Genomic DNA, 16732 nt, shown 5'->3' with positions numbered 1-16732 from the left:
TCTGGAGCGGAATGAATTCTGCACTTTGGATTCCGAATGCATTCTTTAAAAATCTCTTAGAACTTCCTGCCCAGTCTGAACAGGAAAAATGACTAGGTTTGAGAATTCAGATTCCCAGGAAACAGAAATTGTACATACACATCCTTAAGTTAAAATTTGCCTTTTAAATATTATCCTGAAAAATTATAAATTGATACAGCCTTCTGAGGCCGTGGGTTTGACTGTCAGCACTCCCCCCACCAAAAAGCTCCCGACATTCAATTACTAATGTCCTTGCCATAATTACATATAAAGTCAATTCCAAATAATATTCCCTAGTTAATTACTAAATTTAAGCTGTAACTAAACCTTTCGCCTAACAACGTAGGAAATATATGCCAAGAGAGCTTAAAGGCTAGTGAGCACACTCTTTGCAAGGCCTGAAGCAAATGTGGTCTTCATGAAAATTAAGATACAGATGAGAGAACAGAATACAAACTAGTACCTATGTTTGTCCAAGCAAACCGAGTAAGAAGGCATTTGCACTAGGTTTGGGGTGAATTAAAATAATAATTTCTAACACCTCATCTGGTGTTTTTAGTTTATTTTTACCTGAAGTCGAATTGGCAGCATCTTGGCTCTTGCCATGACGATCTGCTTCTAGCCATTGGTACAAAACTACATAATGTAACAGAAACAAAAAGCTTGATGAACAAAGAACGAACAAAAAGGCAAAAATGACTTTGAAGAATGGAAAATAAAAGTAAAAAATTAACAAAAGCAATTAAACATCGGACATTAACACCAGTGGAATGCAGCTTCTGCATTATTAGTAACAAGAAAGATAAGAGAACAGACAATTTTAATGTAATACATGAAATGTCATTTAAACATGTGTTATGGTTATTTGGGGAAAGCACACACATCCTCTTCTTAAGGCTAATTTCAAGAGAAACAGCAAGCGAACGCCAGTGTTTCCGCAGCAGGAGTTAATAAAGTATGATAGTAAGACTAAATGACCAACTTTAGACATTGCACCTCACCCACTGTACCAAAAAACCAACTATACTAAATGCTAACAAGGGTGTGAGGTGACAGGAACTCTCCTTCCTTGACGGGAATGCAGAATGGCACAGCCACCCCAGAAGGCACTGTGGCAATTTCTTGTAAGGTTAAACAGTCTTTTTTTGTGTGTGTGTGTCTTTTTGAGACAGAGTCTCACTATGCAGTTCAGGCTGGTCTTGAACTCACTCTGTAGCCCAGCCTGGCCTCAAACTTATAACGATCCTCCTGCTTCAGCTTCCTGAGTGCTGGGATTACAGGCATGTGCCACCATACCCACCAAACAAATTTACCTTCCTACTTTTTTTTTTGGTACCGGAAATCGAATTCAGGACCTTGCACTTGCCAGGCAGGCACTTGTGCTGCTAAGCTGTATCTCTGGCCCTATACAGTCTTAACATACAAACCCCAAACACCAGTATAAGTAAAAGATCAAATTCCAAGCGGTGCCACCAGTAATATACCTAACAGTCCTCATGAAAATTAGCAAGGACAACAGAAGTCTGAGAAACTGTCAGAGGCAAGAGGAGCCTGGGGAAACATGACAACTGAGTGGGATGGAATATACTGGAATATATTCTAAGAGAAAAAAGGCACTAGGTAAAAACTAAGCAACACTGAGGAGGGTGTAGACTTTAGTTAGCAGTAATGCATCAATACTGATTCATTAGCTTTGACAAATGTACCAGGCTACTACAGATGTTAACAGTGGGGGAAATTGTATGGACTGGGGTATTTGGGGGTTCTGTATGATCATACATCTAAAATTGCTCTAGAAACCAAGTATGCATATGTATGTGTGTATGTATTTTTGTTTTTTTTCAGACAAGAGTCTCACTATGTAGTCCAGATTGGCCTTGAACTCACTATGTAGCCCAGGCTGGCCTCAAACTTGTGGCGATCCTCCTGCTTTAACCTCCCAAGTGCTGGGGTTCTAGGCATATGCCACCACACCCACCTCAAAACCAGGTGTATTTTAAAATTACATTCCAAAACCAGATGAGGTAGCATACTTGTAGTTCCAGCTACTTGGGAACCTGAGGTAGGACGATCACTTGAACCAAAGAGTCACGATCACCCTAGATGAGACAGCAAGAACCCCAAATTTATATTCCAATATTTAAGGTAAAGACACAGGCATATATTATGTACAATCTTATAAGTAATTTACCTTTTGTGAGTCACTCTATGCAAATGTAAGCTAAAATGTATTCTTTACTATGGCCCCAATTAATAAACTATTTTCTTATGCTCTCTTAGCTATGAAATGCCAACTCCTGGAGCGAAGTTTACTACTCTATCATATGGGCTAGCAATAAACTCACATTAGAGCTCTGTAACTCAGCAACTCTGAAGAGTGGTAGTTAAAACTGGGTGCCTTTTATGGGCTACCCAGATGTCCACAGCTTCCAGATATCCCTAGAGATGCTGGAGTCCTTTCCTTAAAGAGTCAAAAGCCAGGAATGGTAGCACATGCCTGTAATCTCAACACTCAGGAGGCTGAGGCAGGAGAATCACTATGAGTTCGAGACCAGCTGGGGCTACATAGTGAGTTCAAGTTTAGCCTGAGCTATACTGAGACACCCTGTCTCAAAAAAGCCCAAAATGATGATAATGATGATGGTGATAATAATAATAATAATAATAGTAATGATAATAATAATAATAATAAATACTCAAGTAGTGGTAATACTAATGGTCAGGGAACTTTCCCCTCCATGTCTGAGCTTTGAATAACTCCAGGACAGTAACAAAGGCAAAGCTATTTTAGGGTACCATCTACCTACAGAAAAACAGGGTTCTGTATTCCAAAAAGCTTTGTCGAAACCTACAAAAACAGCAACTAAAACAAAGAGCTCAGAAAGTTGCCTATAGGACTTTTGAACTGAAGGAATAAAGGAATGACTCATTACAAATACCTTCCGGCCCCCACATACACCGTACCTACATTTCCTCACCAACATCTGGATTCTCTTCTTCCCACACTTTGCTTCTGGGGTTGGAAGCAAAGGATTATTCTTTACACTGCGATGTGAGTGGCTGTGTCACACCCAGGTTTAGGGTACTATCTGTGTTTCTTCTGGCATCCATCAGCTTAAACACAAGTGCAAACAAGGCCTTGAAAAGGAAGTCAGGTCACTGAATGGCTTTACAAAGTACAGCCCCTGTACCCTTCTCCCACATTAAGCTAAATGTGAGGGAGAAATAAACTTTCACTGTCTCAAGACAGTGAGAGTTTGGCATTGTTACAGCACTGATAGTAGCTGGCTGAGAATGCACTTCTGTGTGTGTTAGCCAGAGTTTGTGTGTCTGACCTTAGTGTAATACTAATCCCTGACTACATTTTGTGCCATCTCTTCCTTGGTGATTCTCCACCTCATGTGCTACTATGTTCAAATACAATACACAGTGGATATAGTTCTTCAAATATAAACAGAATTTGCCTGTTTTTTTTACCTTTCAAAGAAGCCATACACCCACTACTAAGCTAAGACCAGGTGTTCTAGCCCACAATGAGGTGGTAGCCTTTCTAAACCCACAACCTCCAAGCCAGGGACTGTGCATGTCTGGGATGCTCAGCATCAAGCAAAACAACCTAGATGGAGTTCTGCAAATCCACTGACCCTACTGAGGAATACTGGACAAGAAAGCCAGCATCATCAAAGATTATATCAAGAACACATTAACATCAACCCAGTAAGTTCCAGATTAAGAGACCCATAGTATCTTTCCTTTTCATTACATCAAAATTAAACAGCCATAACATAGTTAGCTTTACACTAAATACACGTCAATTACTGAATTTATTCACACAGTTACAGTGCTCTGCTTCAACCCCAATGCAGTGTCTACAACTCAATTCTCTCACTAATCAGAGTTAGCGCAGACTCCACAAGTGTAAGAGGACGCTCTCCAATAAGACCGCACTTCAGACCCCACCACGTTCTTGGGGTGCCCATGTGATCTGCACTTCTGATAGGCTGGCTATTGATAGGAAGTTCTCAGAAGGCCTTCAGGTTTGATAATTCACCAGACAATTCACAGAGCTCAGAGAGAAGTGGCACACTGATGATTACAATTTTATTACACAGGATACAAATCCTAAGAACCAAATGAAGAGACACACAAGGTGAGGCCTTGGCGGGAAAGCAGGGGTTGCACATCTTCTCCCTGAAAATTGAGGCATACCATCTACACACACACACACACACACACACACACACACACACACACACGGACCCCTATGTATCAACCTATCAGGAAGCATAGTAAGCTTCAGGGTCCGGAGATTTTACTGGTGCTCTATCACATAGGTCTGGCTGACTAAATCATTGGCCGCAGGACTGAACTCAATTTCCAATCTCCACCATTCCCCAGGAGTCAGGCTGGTTCAAAGCCCGTTTGCTCACGTTAGGTCCTCGGGCAACTCCCATCCTGAAGCTCTGATCCTGAAGATACCAAAGGACCCATCATTAGTCATCTTACTGGTATAACCTTCCTATCACTCAGGGAAAGCCACAGATTTTAAGAATTCAGGGCCAAGAACCCAGATCAAAGTGTAGACAGAGTCTTCATTACACAGCCCAGTACCAGGCACCGTGCGGCCTTCCACAAAGCATAGAACACAGCAGCATATTTACTTATAGAAACCTTAGCAATGAATCTAGGATCTAGCGTTCTCTAATAAAAAGAAATAAAGAAAGTTTTCACTCCTAATCTTGGTTTTAGCATAGTATTCTTTTCACACTAAAAATATGAAACAAGAAAAAAAAAACATTTAAAATTCACTGAAACTAGACACGGTGGTGCCCGCCTGTAATCCCAGCACTCTGGGAGGTGCAGGAGGAGGATCCCAAGTTCAAGCCCAGCCTGGAGAACTTAGCAAGATCCTGTCCCAAAATAAAAAAGGAATGGAGATGTAGCTTAGGGTGAAGGTCCTGGGTTCAATCCCCAGTACTAAAAATGAATGCATAGAAAAAAAGGAAGAGAGAATTAAATTTAGGAGGAGAGGAAGCAAAAATGGTTAAGGTGCAACCTGTATATGTACCAATTCTCCAAGATTATTGTAATTCTCATGTATTAAAACCATGTACCAATAAAAATATATAATAAAGTCACTGAACTCATAACTCATTTGAAAGAGTAACTTTAAGGTTAATACGAACCATGTGTTTGACAGTAGTAACTGAGTTTTACTAATATGAAAATGGTTTTCAAATAACTACAGCCAAGAAAGCAACGCTGTAGTTCTGGATGAATATGCTAATCTCACAGCCTGTGGCAAACCACAATTTTTCAGCCAAGGTTTCCTCATGTATAAAATATAGATGATTTTATTACTTTGATATTATTATTATTATATTTTGTCTTTTTGAGGCAGGGTCTCACTATGCAGATCAGGCTGGCCTTGAACTCACTTGGTAACCCAGGATGGCCTCAAACTCACAAGGATCCTCTTGCCTGGGACTACAGGCATCCATGCCTGCCACTAATACAGTTATTACTAGATGGCTGCTTGCTATGAGAATCACTTATCTAATATATTTCTGGGAAACTGCAGTAATATTAGCACTTCTTTTCTATTTTATTACACAATATAAGACAAATCTTTCCCTTTCACTAACAAATGTATTCTCTAAGGAGACACCAAGAGAGCAATCCTTAGCCTCCAGGAACAAAACAGTCACTTGTCACTGAAATATTTATAGTGACAAGGAACATTTTTAAGATGATTCAAAATGAAACTTTCCTGCTGAGTAACTCACAGCAGTCATTTCTTCAGTGCGGAGGTAGATCCTTCCTCCATTTCCATCCATTCCTTTTTGCTGCCAATATGGACTACAAATTTTAGGAGTGGAAAAATGTAAGTAACTCAAGTTAACTTATATACAGATGTCAGCTCACACAAGGATACTACTTGCAGGTTGGGACAGAGCTCAGTGGCAGAGCATTTGCCTAGTATACACGAGGCCCTGAACTGAATCAACAGTAGCACACACACACACACACACACACACACACACACTACTATCTTTGGAAGAGAAAAAAACACCGTGAAAGGAAATCACAAAGTTCTCTAAAGCAAAGATATAAATAACAAGGTGGGGAAGGAAGTACAGGTACATTCGTCCACCAATGTAAAATAATGTTACACCTTGCTTCATGGTCTGTTAAATTACTGTTAGAAAATGGGGCAAAAAATGTTAGTAATAAGATTTACTGAGAGAGTGCTTGCATTAAGAATCAAACTGAAGCATCATTATCTCCCTAGTTACCAAGTTGTTGGTAGCCGGGATAACTGTCGATGGGAATTTTGAGCAAAAGTGGCCTGAGTTTCTCTGCACCAGTGTGTCCTTTTATTCAAAAGCCCTCAACACTCTCCCCTAATATGTTCATGTTACCTAAAGGTCCAGGTTTAAATGGCATCAAGGCACTGCACAGACCTGTGAAATCATGCCTTTCACACATTCACAAGAGGTCAAAGTGGCCCATGTAAGACCTACCCAGTTCCACAAAAAGGGATTCCCAAAGCTACGGTCAAAGAAAGAAAAAAGTCAAGTCACCTTTGGTAGAGGCAAAAGGCCATTCTAACTATTTTCTTAAGTTGTTAAACTGAACACAGAACAACCAGGAAGAATAAATTGGGGCAAGGCGACAGAATAATTCTTTTCTATATGGAAGAAACAAAGTCGCCCCTCCTTCATCAGAAAAACACAACAAAAACCCTGTGAGACAGTCTCTAGCTGTGAGTTCATGCCCTGTCTTCTGAGGCCCTCCATTTGGCTGCTTCGCTACCAAACGCCTCGGTTCCAACATTTGCACAACTGAGTCCCTCTTTTCCCTCAAGGCCATTCCTCTGAAATAGCGCCGCAACTCATGAAGCTATCTCAGTATTTCTATTTTTTCAGGCTTGAAAATGGGTTAATTTTAACACTGAAAAATCCTATCAAGAAAGGACTCACATTTGTAATACCTCTGCTAGCACTCAGTATCATCTGGCACAGACTTGGGATATCTGACCAACAGGGAGTCCTCAACTTTTAGACTGAACATCTAGATTTCTCCCTTTCCTTCTCCCATCTTCCTTTCTTCCACATTTACATGGCCATAAAACTGTGCAGTTTCTATCTCCTAGCTTCCTCTCCTTTCCAGCTTCCCGCGCCAGGCTCAGAGCCCTGCAGCCGCTGCCTCGCTGGCTCCTTGCACACTGCACGCGTAGCCCACGCTCCGCGCTCATTCACTCCTCACGGATTCACAGAGCTCTGCAAGCCAAGCCGCTATTCCAGGCTCTCAGGATAGAATAAAACAGCAGATTGTATCTTCCAAATGGGGACCAAACTGTACCTCTCATCCCACATGCTTTGTTCAATCCCTAGGGGAAAAAAAAAAAACTGTTTCATGCAAAAAAGAAAAAAAAGTTATCAGATGCTTGATTTATATCATTATGGATTGAGGAATACCCATTTTAGTTCATAATCTGAAATACTTTTATTTTGGCTTTCAACATTGGTTATTGGCAGCTCTCACTTGCCTCTGCGTTCCCAAGAGCACCCCTTCTCTATGTGGCTTGCAGTTTAGTTTAGCTTGGTCCCCACTCCATTTTGTTTTTCTTTTGCAGTGCTGTGGCTCAAATCCTGGGTCTCAAGCATGCTAGGCAAACTCTACCACTGAGCTACATCCCCAGGCCTGGTCTGTTTTTTGAGTACTTCCTTAATTTAGAAGGACACAGTAGGTTCCATCTGGGCTCACCAGTCCTTTCTCCAGAGCGCCCCCGTCCCTCTGACTGGAGGAAGGTACCCAAAATGAAGAGCTTGGGGCTGAGGGCTTATTACAAGAATGCAGGAAAGTTCTCAGGGACTCACAGGTTAAGCAATTTTTACTTCCAACCTAGTAAATATTCAGAAATAGGGTATAGTTGGTAATAACCAGCTTATAAATAAAAATTTAAAAACCCATCCAACAATATTTTTAACTATTTTCCCTTCTGAGCAAAGATCTTCAGTGTTTTCCTCAGTTCATGCCTCCACTTCTCTCTTCCTGTCTATGGACTTCTCTCTAGCAGTCTTCAACTCCCGACCTAGAGGGCCAACAGTTACCAGCACTTTTCTTTCAATCTTTGGAGAAAAGATATGCATGTTTTTACTACCATATTAACCTTTGTACACAGCTCTTGTATATAAATGTAACTGCAAAGTAGGTTAAACTCAACACAGGGAGCTTTGCTTCATATTGCCTGTATTTAAAAAATTTCGTGAGTCTCATTCATCCCACATAGAGGAGAGCTATGGAGCACATACTCCCACAGAGTTCTGCTCCTTGGAAGTTTTTATGTTGAATAGTGTGAAACCTCAAATTTGAGCCCACCCTGGGCAACTCAGCAAGACCTGGTTTCAAAATAAAAAATAAAAAGGGCCAGGGATATAGCCCAGTGCCAAGGCTCCAGGTTCAACCCACAGCACCAAAGGAGAATAGAAGGAAGAGTGGGAGGGCAGAAGAAATAAATCTATAAACGACCCCAAAAGACTGAGTAATGCTAGGAGCAATGGAAGAAGTCTCGTAAAACTTTTCCTAAACAAATGGTGCTGTTTTGTGCTTGTGATTTCCAGCTGCTATCTCTAGGTACTGTGTAAAGCCTTACTATTCCCAGTTGTAACACTTAGGAGTGCAGTAGAGGTGCTGCACTCCCCAAGGCAAGTGCAGAGGAGTGGCCCACTGGTGAGATCCCCAAGTGGAAGTGAATCTTGGTGTAAGAAAATCTGTGGTTAGAAAGGTCAGGCATCCTTCCCCAAATTCCACCAAGCCCTAACGCCTGGGCTGCTGCTGGGTGCTCCCATATGGCGTGCTCTTCTACGGTCCTCAAGTACGTGCGCTTGACCAGGCTCCACCAACTTGCACTCCTACCCACGTTCACGACTTTCCACCGAACGTATCTCCACCCGGGTCATGCCCATCTCCAAGTCCACATTCTCAAGTGGCTGGGGAACCTCTGCCACAGGGGCCAAAACTCAAAGCGCTTCACGCTGAAGCTCTCATTGGTCTCCCAGATGCTTTCTTTTTCCCCTGTGCCTTGGGGCAATTAATGATACCAAGTCAAAATAAGGACTGATGCTTAGCTCTCCCTTCTCTCGCAAGAGGCTGAGGAAAACAAGCTGGAATGAAAGAAATCTTTCAAGCACAAAGTTCCCTGTAATAAATGGCTGAATATTCTCATCTTGTAGATAATGACTTTAGCTGTTATGTTTCTGAAGCATAAATATACTATGACTTAAGCTGTATGTGACCCAGGGTAAGCCAGGAAAATGTCAATGATGCGTGAGGTTATATAATAAAAATAAAAAAAAAATAGTAAATATGCTACTTAAATAGTAACATACTCGCTACTATTTGGAAAAAGTAAGCATGACAGCAAGGATGGTTAACAGTATCTTGTTTTTTCCCCCAAGATAGGGCCTTTGTTGTATTATCTAGACTGGCCTTGAACTCCTTAATTCTCAATCTTCCTGCCTCAGCCTCCTGCGTACTGGGATTGCATGTACTGGATAAATGGCATTTTTGTGGAGTTTTCTGAATCTTTTTTGAGACAGGGCTTCACTATGTAGTTCAGGCTGGCCTTGAACTCACAGTGATTCTCCTGCCTCAGCCTCTTGAGTGTTGGGATTGCAGGGGTGCACCACTATGACTGGCTTTTACAGTGTAAAATAATGTAAATCCATGTACTAAAATCACTCAGAAAAATATACGTTTTGGGGCCTGGGGGTATGGCTCAGTGGCACAGTACCTGCTTGGCAAGCACAAGGTCCTGAGTCTGATTCCTAGCACCAAAACAACAACCACCAAAAAAGTTTCTCACAGATATGTGGGTGTGAAAACCCTTATTTCTTGTGTTTTCATGAATTTGCTATTTTGATGACAGTGACTACAGTGTCATTTATTAATATTAATTTCTGGTAATGATATGTAACATTCTGTTGGTACACTGCATGCTTAAAACAAGTTAAGCTCAAACCATAAAGCAGCTTTGGTCTGGTGTCTATTTCACCCACTTCTTTATTACATTTGATCTGTAATTCTGGATGATCTTAGACACTCATCCACTCTTTTGCTGTTGTGTGACAGAGTCTCGCTATGTAGCCCTATCTGGCAGAAAACTCCGCCGTCCTACCTCGGCCTCGGTGCTGAGACTGGAGACGGTGCCACCACGCCAGCACCTCTTGGTCCTGTGGCTGCATAAAGACACAGCACTTATGTGCTCCCTTAAGACAAGGGTATCCAAAGTGACTGCCACTTAACATCTGCTTATTCAAAAGCTGACCGTCCAGTCTGTGTACTGTTCAAATTGTTTCCTTTGTCTCTGTGCTATTCACTTTCAAGACTATTTTTTATAATTAAAAGCATTTCAGATATATAGAAAAGAACAGAAATGAGTCCGTGTGTGTAGTCATCAACAAATCTTACACTTGTGTGTAGAAATTTCAACAAATGTTAATATTTGCTATATCTGCCTTACAGTTTTAAAAGCAGAAGATGTTAGATATATACAGTGCAGGTGCCTCTGTGCCCCTTACCCGTCCCTTCAGGCTACCGCGGAGGATGCCGGCCTGCTTTTGCTCCGTCCACCCATGATTTCAGGCTTCACCTTCATTCTTACTATCTACCCTCACTGTACCCACAGGGACGATTCCTCTTGTCTCTAAATGTCTCCTACTTTACTATCTATTACAGGCAGATTTTGCTTTTTTCTGTGACATTTTCTCCAGCGTGCAGCTCAAGTGGACTACGAGCAGTTAACACACTGACCGCACTGCCCAAGTCCTCACGCTGCATTGCCTGTGGCTGCCTTTGCTTTGAGAAGCCAAGTAAGGTAAAACCATCTCAGTTGAGGTTAAGGGCAGTGGAAAGTACAACAGTTTTCGGGAAGTGCTCAGAAATACGCGTTGGTAAGAAGAAGGAACTGTCTTTAACCACCCAAGCTTCAGTTCACGCTAAGTCTAAGCTTTACTAATTGTATTTAGGGGTTGGTCCACAAAAAGTAAAGAATTCATTTCCTATACGAACAACGTTATAACAATGCTGTACGATGGTTAAGTCTTATCTCCCTAGCCGGAACTAGTAGAGGTGCTTTTAAATGATTCAAGTGCTCAAGGAAGGTCAGGGAAGAGAGAGGGTAAGAAAGCTCAGAAGCTCTCATGTCCAGAGCTCTTGAAAGGCTGGGCAGTGAAGCCCAGGGACTCTACGAGTCTAAGAAGTCAAAGTCAAAGGAGACATCAGGAAATCGGCCCGGCAGGGCAGTCCTTCCTGTCTCACCCTCCCTTTCCTGTACTCCCCCTTCCCCTTCTTACACCTCTCCTTCCTGCCTCCACTATGTGCTCTGCCCTCCTCCCCTCAGCTCATCCTTGCATGGGTGGGAAGGGGTGAAAAGCTGAGGCTCCCAAGAGAGGATCGCTGGCAGGCTCTGCAGGGGGGAGAGAAGAGAGGCAGGGAAAGGGAGCCTGTGAACAACGGAAGCTCTGCGAGTCAGAGACCTCTCACCCTCAGGCCCTCTGATCCCATGACTCATCTTACGTCCTCCCGCACACTGAAGCCCCTTATCAGCCACTCTATAAACACATAAAATCTGATTCAAGTATTTTAGAAAAATAACACTGCATAAACGAGTAATTCATAAAATGTTAGGCTTGAATCATCTTTATGAGATTACACAGTCCCCTCCTCCCTCCTCTCTTACCTCACAATAGGACATGGACACTCAGTTCTATGGTTTGCCTAACGTTAAAGGCAGCTATGGCTTGAATTAAAGTCTCCAGAAATGGAAAGACAGTGTCCTCTCCACTACATGTCCACCCTGTGCCGGGCTCAGGGCTAAGCATGAGGCATGCGCGCCACACAAGGGCCACCAAGCACCACTCAAGTGCAACGTTCTTATTAGGATTATTAGCAAGCAGATCTTTAATGTGACTGTTAGTATAGTACATTCCCTTCCCGTCTCAAACTGGCTTCAAGGTCACCTGAACTTCCTGTTCACCGCATCACACTTGCCTAGCACAGCTCGTTTTCTAATGTTTTCACCCCTTCTGCTTCATGCTGTGTTAATTTAACCTTGTCTTGGCGAGCAAGAGAATGATCCTTATCTGAAAGACTTGCTGCAGCAACCGCAGCTGGCCTGTGCGCTCACTCTCCACCCTGGCAGGGAGCCCCCACAAATACTGGGGCCTGATCAGCATTAACGTGAGTCCGAAGGCAGCAGGGCAGCCCCAGGCGAGGCTGAGACAAATGCAGCAGCTGTGCAGCATCCATGTGAGGCGTGTGTGAATCTGGAGCCCCGGCTCCCTCGGTGCTTTGGCATTGCTACAGAAAGGATTTGGAGAGAAAAGAGATGCACTTACTCTCGTTCCCTCCTTCTGGGTGCTTGATGACTAGCCAGGAACTGTTACTAACCTCAGATGGCAGCAAACGGAAAAGGAAGAAATTCGCACGCTTAGCTACTCTTGGAAGCTGAAGACGCTGTGCGAAGCTTTCTGCGGGCACCTTGTGAGGTGAGAGCATGACACTGTACAGGACGAATCAGAAGCAACAGAGACCAAGCTCCTAACAAAATCCATGGTAGATGGAAACAGCTGTGCCCCCTACACTGTTAAAGGATAAACTCCTCAGCATCACACGATCAGTACAAACACTGAGTGTTGTTCTTCCCTACTCACCTGCCAGATTCAGTTCATGCCTTCCAGTGTATCATGTTCACTTTATATGAGAACTTGAGTAAGAATGAAATAGGCTGGGCATGGTGGTGCACACTTGTGATCCTAGCACTCTGGGGGGCTAAGGCATGAAGATTCCAAGTTTAAGCCCAGCCTGGGCAACTCTGTGACTCAGTGAAACCCTGCCTCAAAAAATTAAAAGGGGCTGGGGATGTAGCTCCGTGCCGAGACTCTGGGTTCATTCTCCAGTAACACCAGAAAAAAAAGCACTCATTCTCCTAGTCCCATTAGCTTCACATGGACTGCTTAATCACTTCCAGTGCCCACAAGGGAAGGTCACACCACTCCAGATACGACCAGGCTGGTGCGCTACTGCCGAAGTCAGAAAAGGTCAGTCCACTGTCTGCTCAAGTAAGTTTCATTAACTGGCTGGTCAGCCCGTAATGAACACATGTGCTCGTGCAACAGCCCCACTGAGGTACATTTCACACCCCTAACATTTACCTGTTTAAAGTATATAATTCAGTGATTTTTCAGTACATTCACTGAACTGTGCAACCAGCTCCACTACTGAATTTTAGAGCATTTTCATTGCCCCAAATAAAAAGTCTGCACCATTAGCTGGATGTGTTTGTTACCTATGCAGACAATTCTAAACTGGAACATGGCAAAAAAATTTATAGAGTTTAGACAATGTGAAAGGACACAAAAATTGTTTTCAAATAAATTTTTTCTCTAGTCTAATCTTATCCATATGCCAGTTGGGAACTTACTGTAGAAATAATTTACTTACAGAGGAGTAAATAAACAGTACCCAACTTACAGATGTGAAAATGAATTATATTACCTATTTTTTTTTTTTCCTTGAAGCAGGGTCTCACTATGTAGTAGAAGCTGGCCTTGAACTTGCTTATATAGTCCAGGCTGGCCTCAAACTCATAGCGATCTTCCTGCCTCAGTCTCCCAAGTGCTCGGATTATAGGTGTGTGCCACCACACCTGACCCAATATTATACATAAAAGCCAATTTCCTGAAGATATTTTGTGTTGAAGATTTTAAAAATGAAATAAACCATAATGTCCTACAGACATTTTAACCTTGTGTCCAAAGTATGGGAAAACAATCTTGTATTATTGCAGTTTCCAGACACAGTGAATTAAAACACTTGCTAATTCAGAGCTCACATAGAAGTAGGTAATTGAGCTGAAATAAATTTAGTCAGCAAAGAAGAAAATAAATATATTTTGAGCAATATGCCTTTCAGTTAGACACATTCCTGTAAGCTCCTATTTATAGAACCTGTATTACATGGTACAGTAGAGTAAGGTTAAATTCAGAGTCAAATTATCTTTGAAAATTTCTTAGGAAAATATAGCCACATGAGGAACTGAAATCTGATACACTCTGCATTCCTAAATCCATGCCCCTTCCTCTGAGAGTTGGGCAGATCCTCATTTGGGGTGGGTAGAGGTACAATATTATGGACTGAATCCAGGACCTTAACACTGAGCTACAGTCCAGCTCTTTATTTTGAGGCAGGCTTTCACTAAACTGCACAAGATGGGCTCAAACTTGTAGTCTTCCTGTCTCAGCTTCCAAGAGTGTGTGGATTACAAGGGTGAGCTATCATGCCTGGCTCCAGATCCCTAATTTATTTTTTTATTTTTGTCTTTTTGAACTCGCTGTGCAGTTCAGGCTGGCCTTGAGCTCACTTTGTAGCCCAGGCTGGTTTTGAACTTGCAATGATCCTCCTGCCTCAGCCTCCCAAGTGCTGGGATTACAGGCGGGCATCACCATCCTAGCTCAGATCCCTAATTTATAAGTGGAGGAAATATTAAAGAGATTACAACTTTTAAAACTAGTAAGATTGTCAGTATTATTCTTAGTATATTCCATAACCATCAGCATGGCTTTCCCAACATCTTGTTAGAAAACAACAACCAAACAAACAAAACTGGATTACTATTACTAAGGAAGCTACTGTTTCCTTTGATGGTCTTGCTTCTACTTTACTGTATCTCACCCTAATTATCCAGAGGAATGTGAAGATGATCAGTTGTTTGGAACAGACTTTCTTCCGCACAGAACTTGCCTCTCTTCTTCCCCTCCCACTCCTTCTTAGGTCCAGGGAGGTGGCAGTTCGTCTTTGAGACTTATCGATGTGTGGGAAAGGGCACAGCAATTTTTAAAAAAATCTTTAGCTGGGCACAGGTGCATGTGCATTCAACTACTGAGCAGGCTGAGCAGAACTGTGACTTCAGGTAAGCCTGGATAACTTATCTGTTCAGTTCTTACAGACCTCAGGAAAGCGTCAGTGATAAAAACATCTAAATAGTGCTCTTTTTTAGAGGGAAGGAGTGGGGTTGCCTGCCAGTTGCAAAGTCCAGTTTATCAAGAATGGCTTCGGCTCAGAACGGTTCATCTGAGTGTACAAGACACACGTAGATCCACGATGCTGCCCAGGAACAGATCCTCAATCCTAGGACCGTGGTGATGGGCCAGAGGGAAGACACTGCACTGTCAGCACACTTCACTACTGGGTGTGGTTAAGCTACTCCGTTCATCAGTAAAGTGGTATTATAACATTCTTCCCAGCATATTAGGGAAATGAACCCTAATTACCTCTATAGTAATTCAGCTGGTGGCCTCTTTTGTCTTTTAAGTGAAAAGTACTAAGTCTTTTTTTATCTCCACCATCATCTTGTGATCTTTTGGATCTGGGTTATAAACACTGGAAGCAAAAGGCATGTGGTAAGGGATAAATTAACACATAAAGTTAAAAAAAGAAGTGGAAGGATGGTCAGTACATGAGTGTGATTACCTTTTACAGGGACTCTAAGGGCCTACTCCCTTCTGGTAACGTGTCTGCCAGCAAACCTCCTTTCCCTGCATGAACATGCATGCCACTTCCATCCTGATGTGGGGTCTACATCCCTGAATGCGGGCTGGCGTTTGGCTTGCTTTAACCAGCAGAATGCAGCTGAAATGTCACTGTGATGGTGCTAGGCATAGCTCTTCAGGAGTCCTGGCAGCTCTCACTGTTCTTGCCTTAGAATACAGCTACCATCTAAAGACCTTGTGCTAACGCACGAATAATGAGATGATACAGAAGTGTGCAGAAGCCAACTGGCTCTCAGTCACTTGTCAAGTGAGGCAGGCCACCGCGAACACCTGGCCATATCAGTGATCCCAGCCAACAACATGTGAGCCAAAGAACTGCCTAGCTAACCGAGACAGATGTGTTTGGGCCAGTCAGTGACATAGCAGTAGATAACTAATATATCCCTCCCAACACCCTAATCAATTTAAAACTCAAATTATAGCGGGGTGTGGTGGCACACATCTATAACCCCAGCAATCTGGGAGACTGAGACCCAAAGATTGCCAACTGAAGTTTAGCCTTTAACTTATCGTGACCTTATCTCAAAATAAAAAATGTAAAAATGCTGTGAATTGTAGTGAAGACACTGGGTTCAATCCCTAATACTGAAATAAATAAGCAAATGAACAAAGAAATTGGAATTGCATAATGGCCAGGAATAAACTAACCAATCACTTTGATCTCTAAAATGAACATATTTATAACTCTCAAAACCAAAGTTTTTTTTTTTAAAACCAAAGGCTTTGAATACCATCTGACAAAAGATTTCTCATCTGAATATCTAATAAATTCCTACAAATGAAAAAAAAACCCTATTTTTAACAACTAGATTTAAAAATCTAAACAAGAAAACTACTATGACATATATAAATAGCCAATAAGCAAATAAGAGGCTGTTCAACATCATTAATCATTAGGTAAAATACAAATTAAAACCACAGTGAGGTATCACTTCATACCCACTGAGTGATCACAGTTAAAAGGCACCTCCAATACCATGTACTGGTGAGAATATGGGCCAAATGAAACTTATACATTGTTAGTAGGGAGCATAAAGTGGTAAAGCAACTTTGGAAATTGTTGGGCTACCTAGAAAATTAACATGTACCTATGT

The 16732-nt window shown here is 42.2% G+C and overlaps 1 protein-coding gene across 1 annotated transcript in view; it reads right to left on the bottom strand.

The window, feature by feature from the left end:
- Positions 1–16732, bottom strand: part of Dennd5b (DENN/MADD domain containing 5B) — a 160427-nt gene that overhangs the window by 85469 nt on the left and 58226 nt on the right. Inside the window, exon 2 of the mRNA XM_013505934.1 lies at positions 592–657. Coding sequence (XP_013361388.1) covers positions 592–657 — 66 coding nt within the window. The remainder of the gene's footprint in view (positions 1–591; positions 658–16732) is intronic.

Source organism: Chinchilla lanigera, unplaced genomic scaffold (assembly GCF_000276665.1).
Source record: "Chinchilla lanigera isolate Chin_1 unplaced genomic scaffold, ChiLan1.0 scaffold00104, whole genome shotgun sequence".
In the NCBI taxonomy this organism is placed as follows: Eukaryota; Metazoa; Chordata; class Mammalia; order Rodentia; family Chinchillidae; genus Chinchilla; species Chinchilla lanigera.
This window is presented reverse-complemented; position numbering and strand designations above follow the sequence as displayed.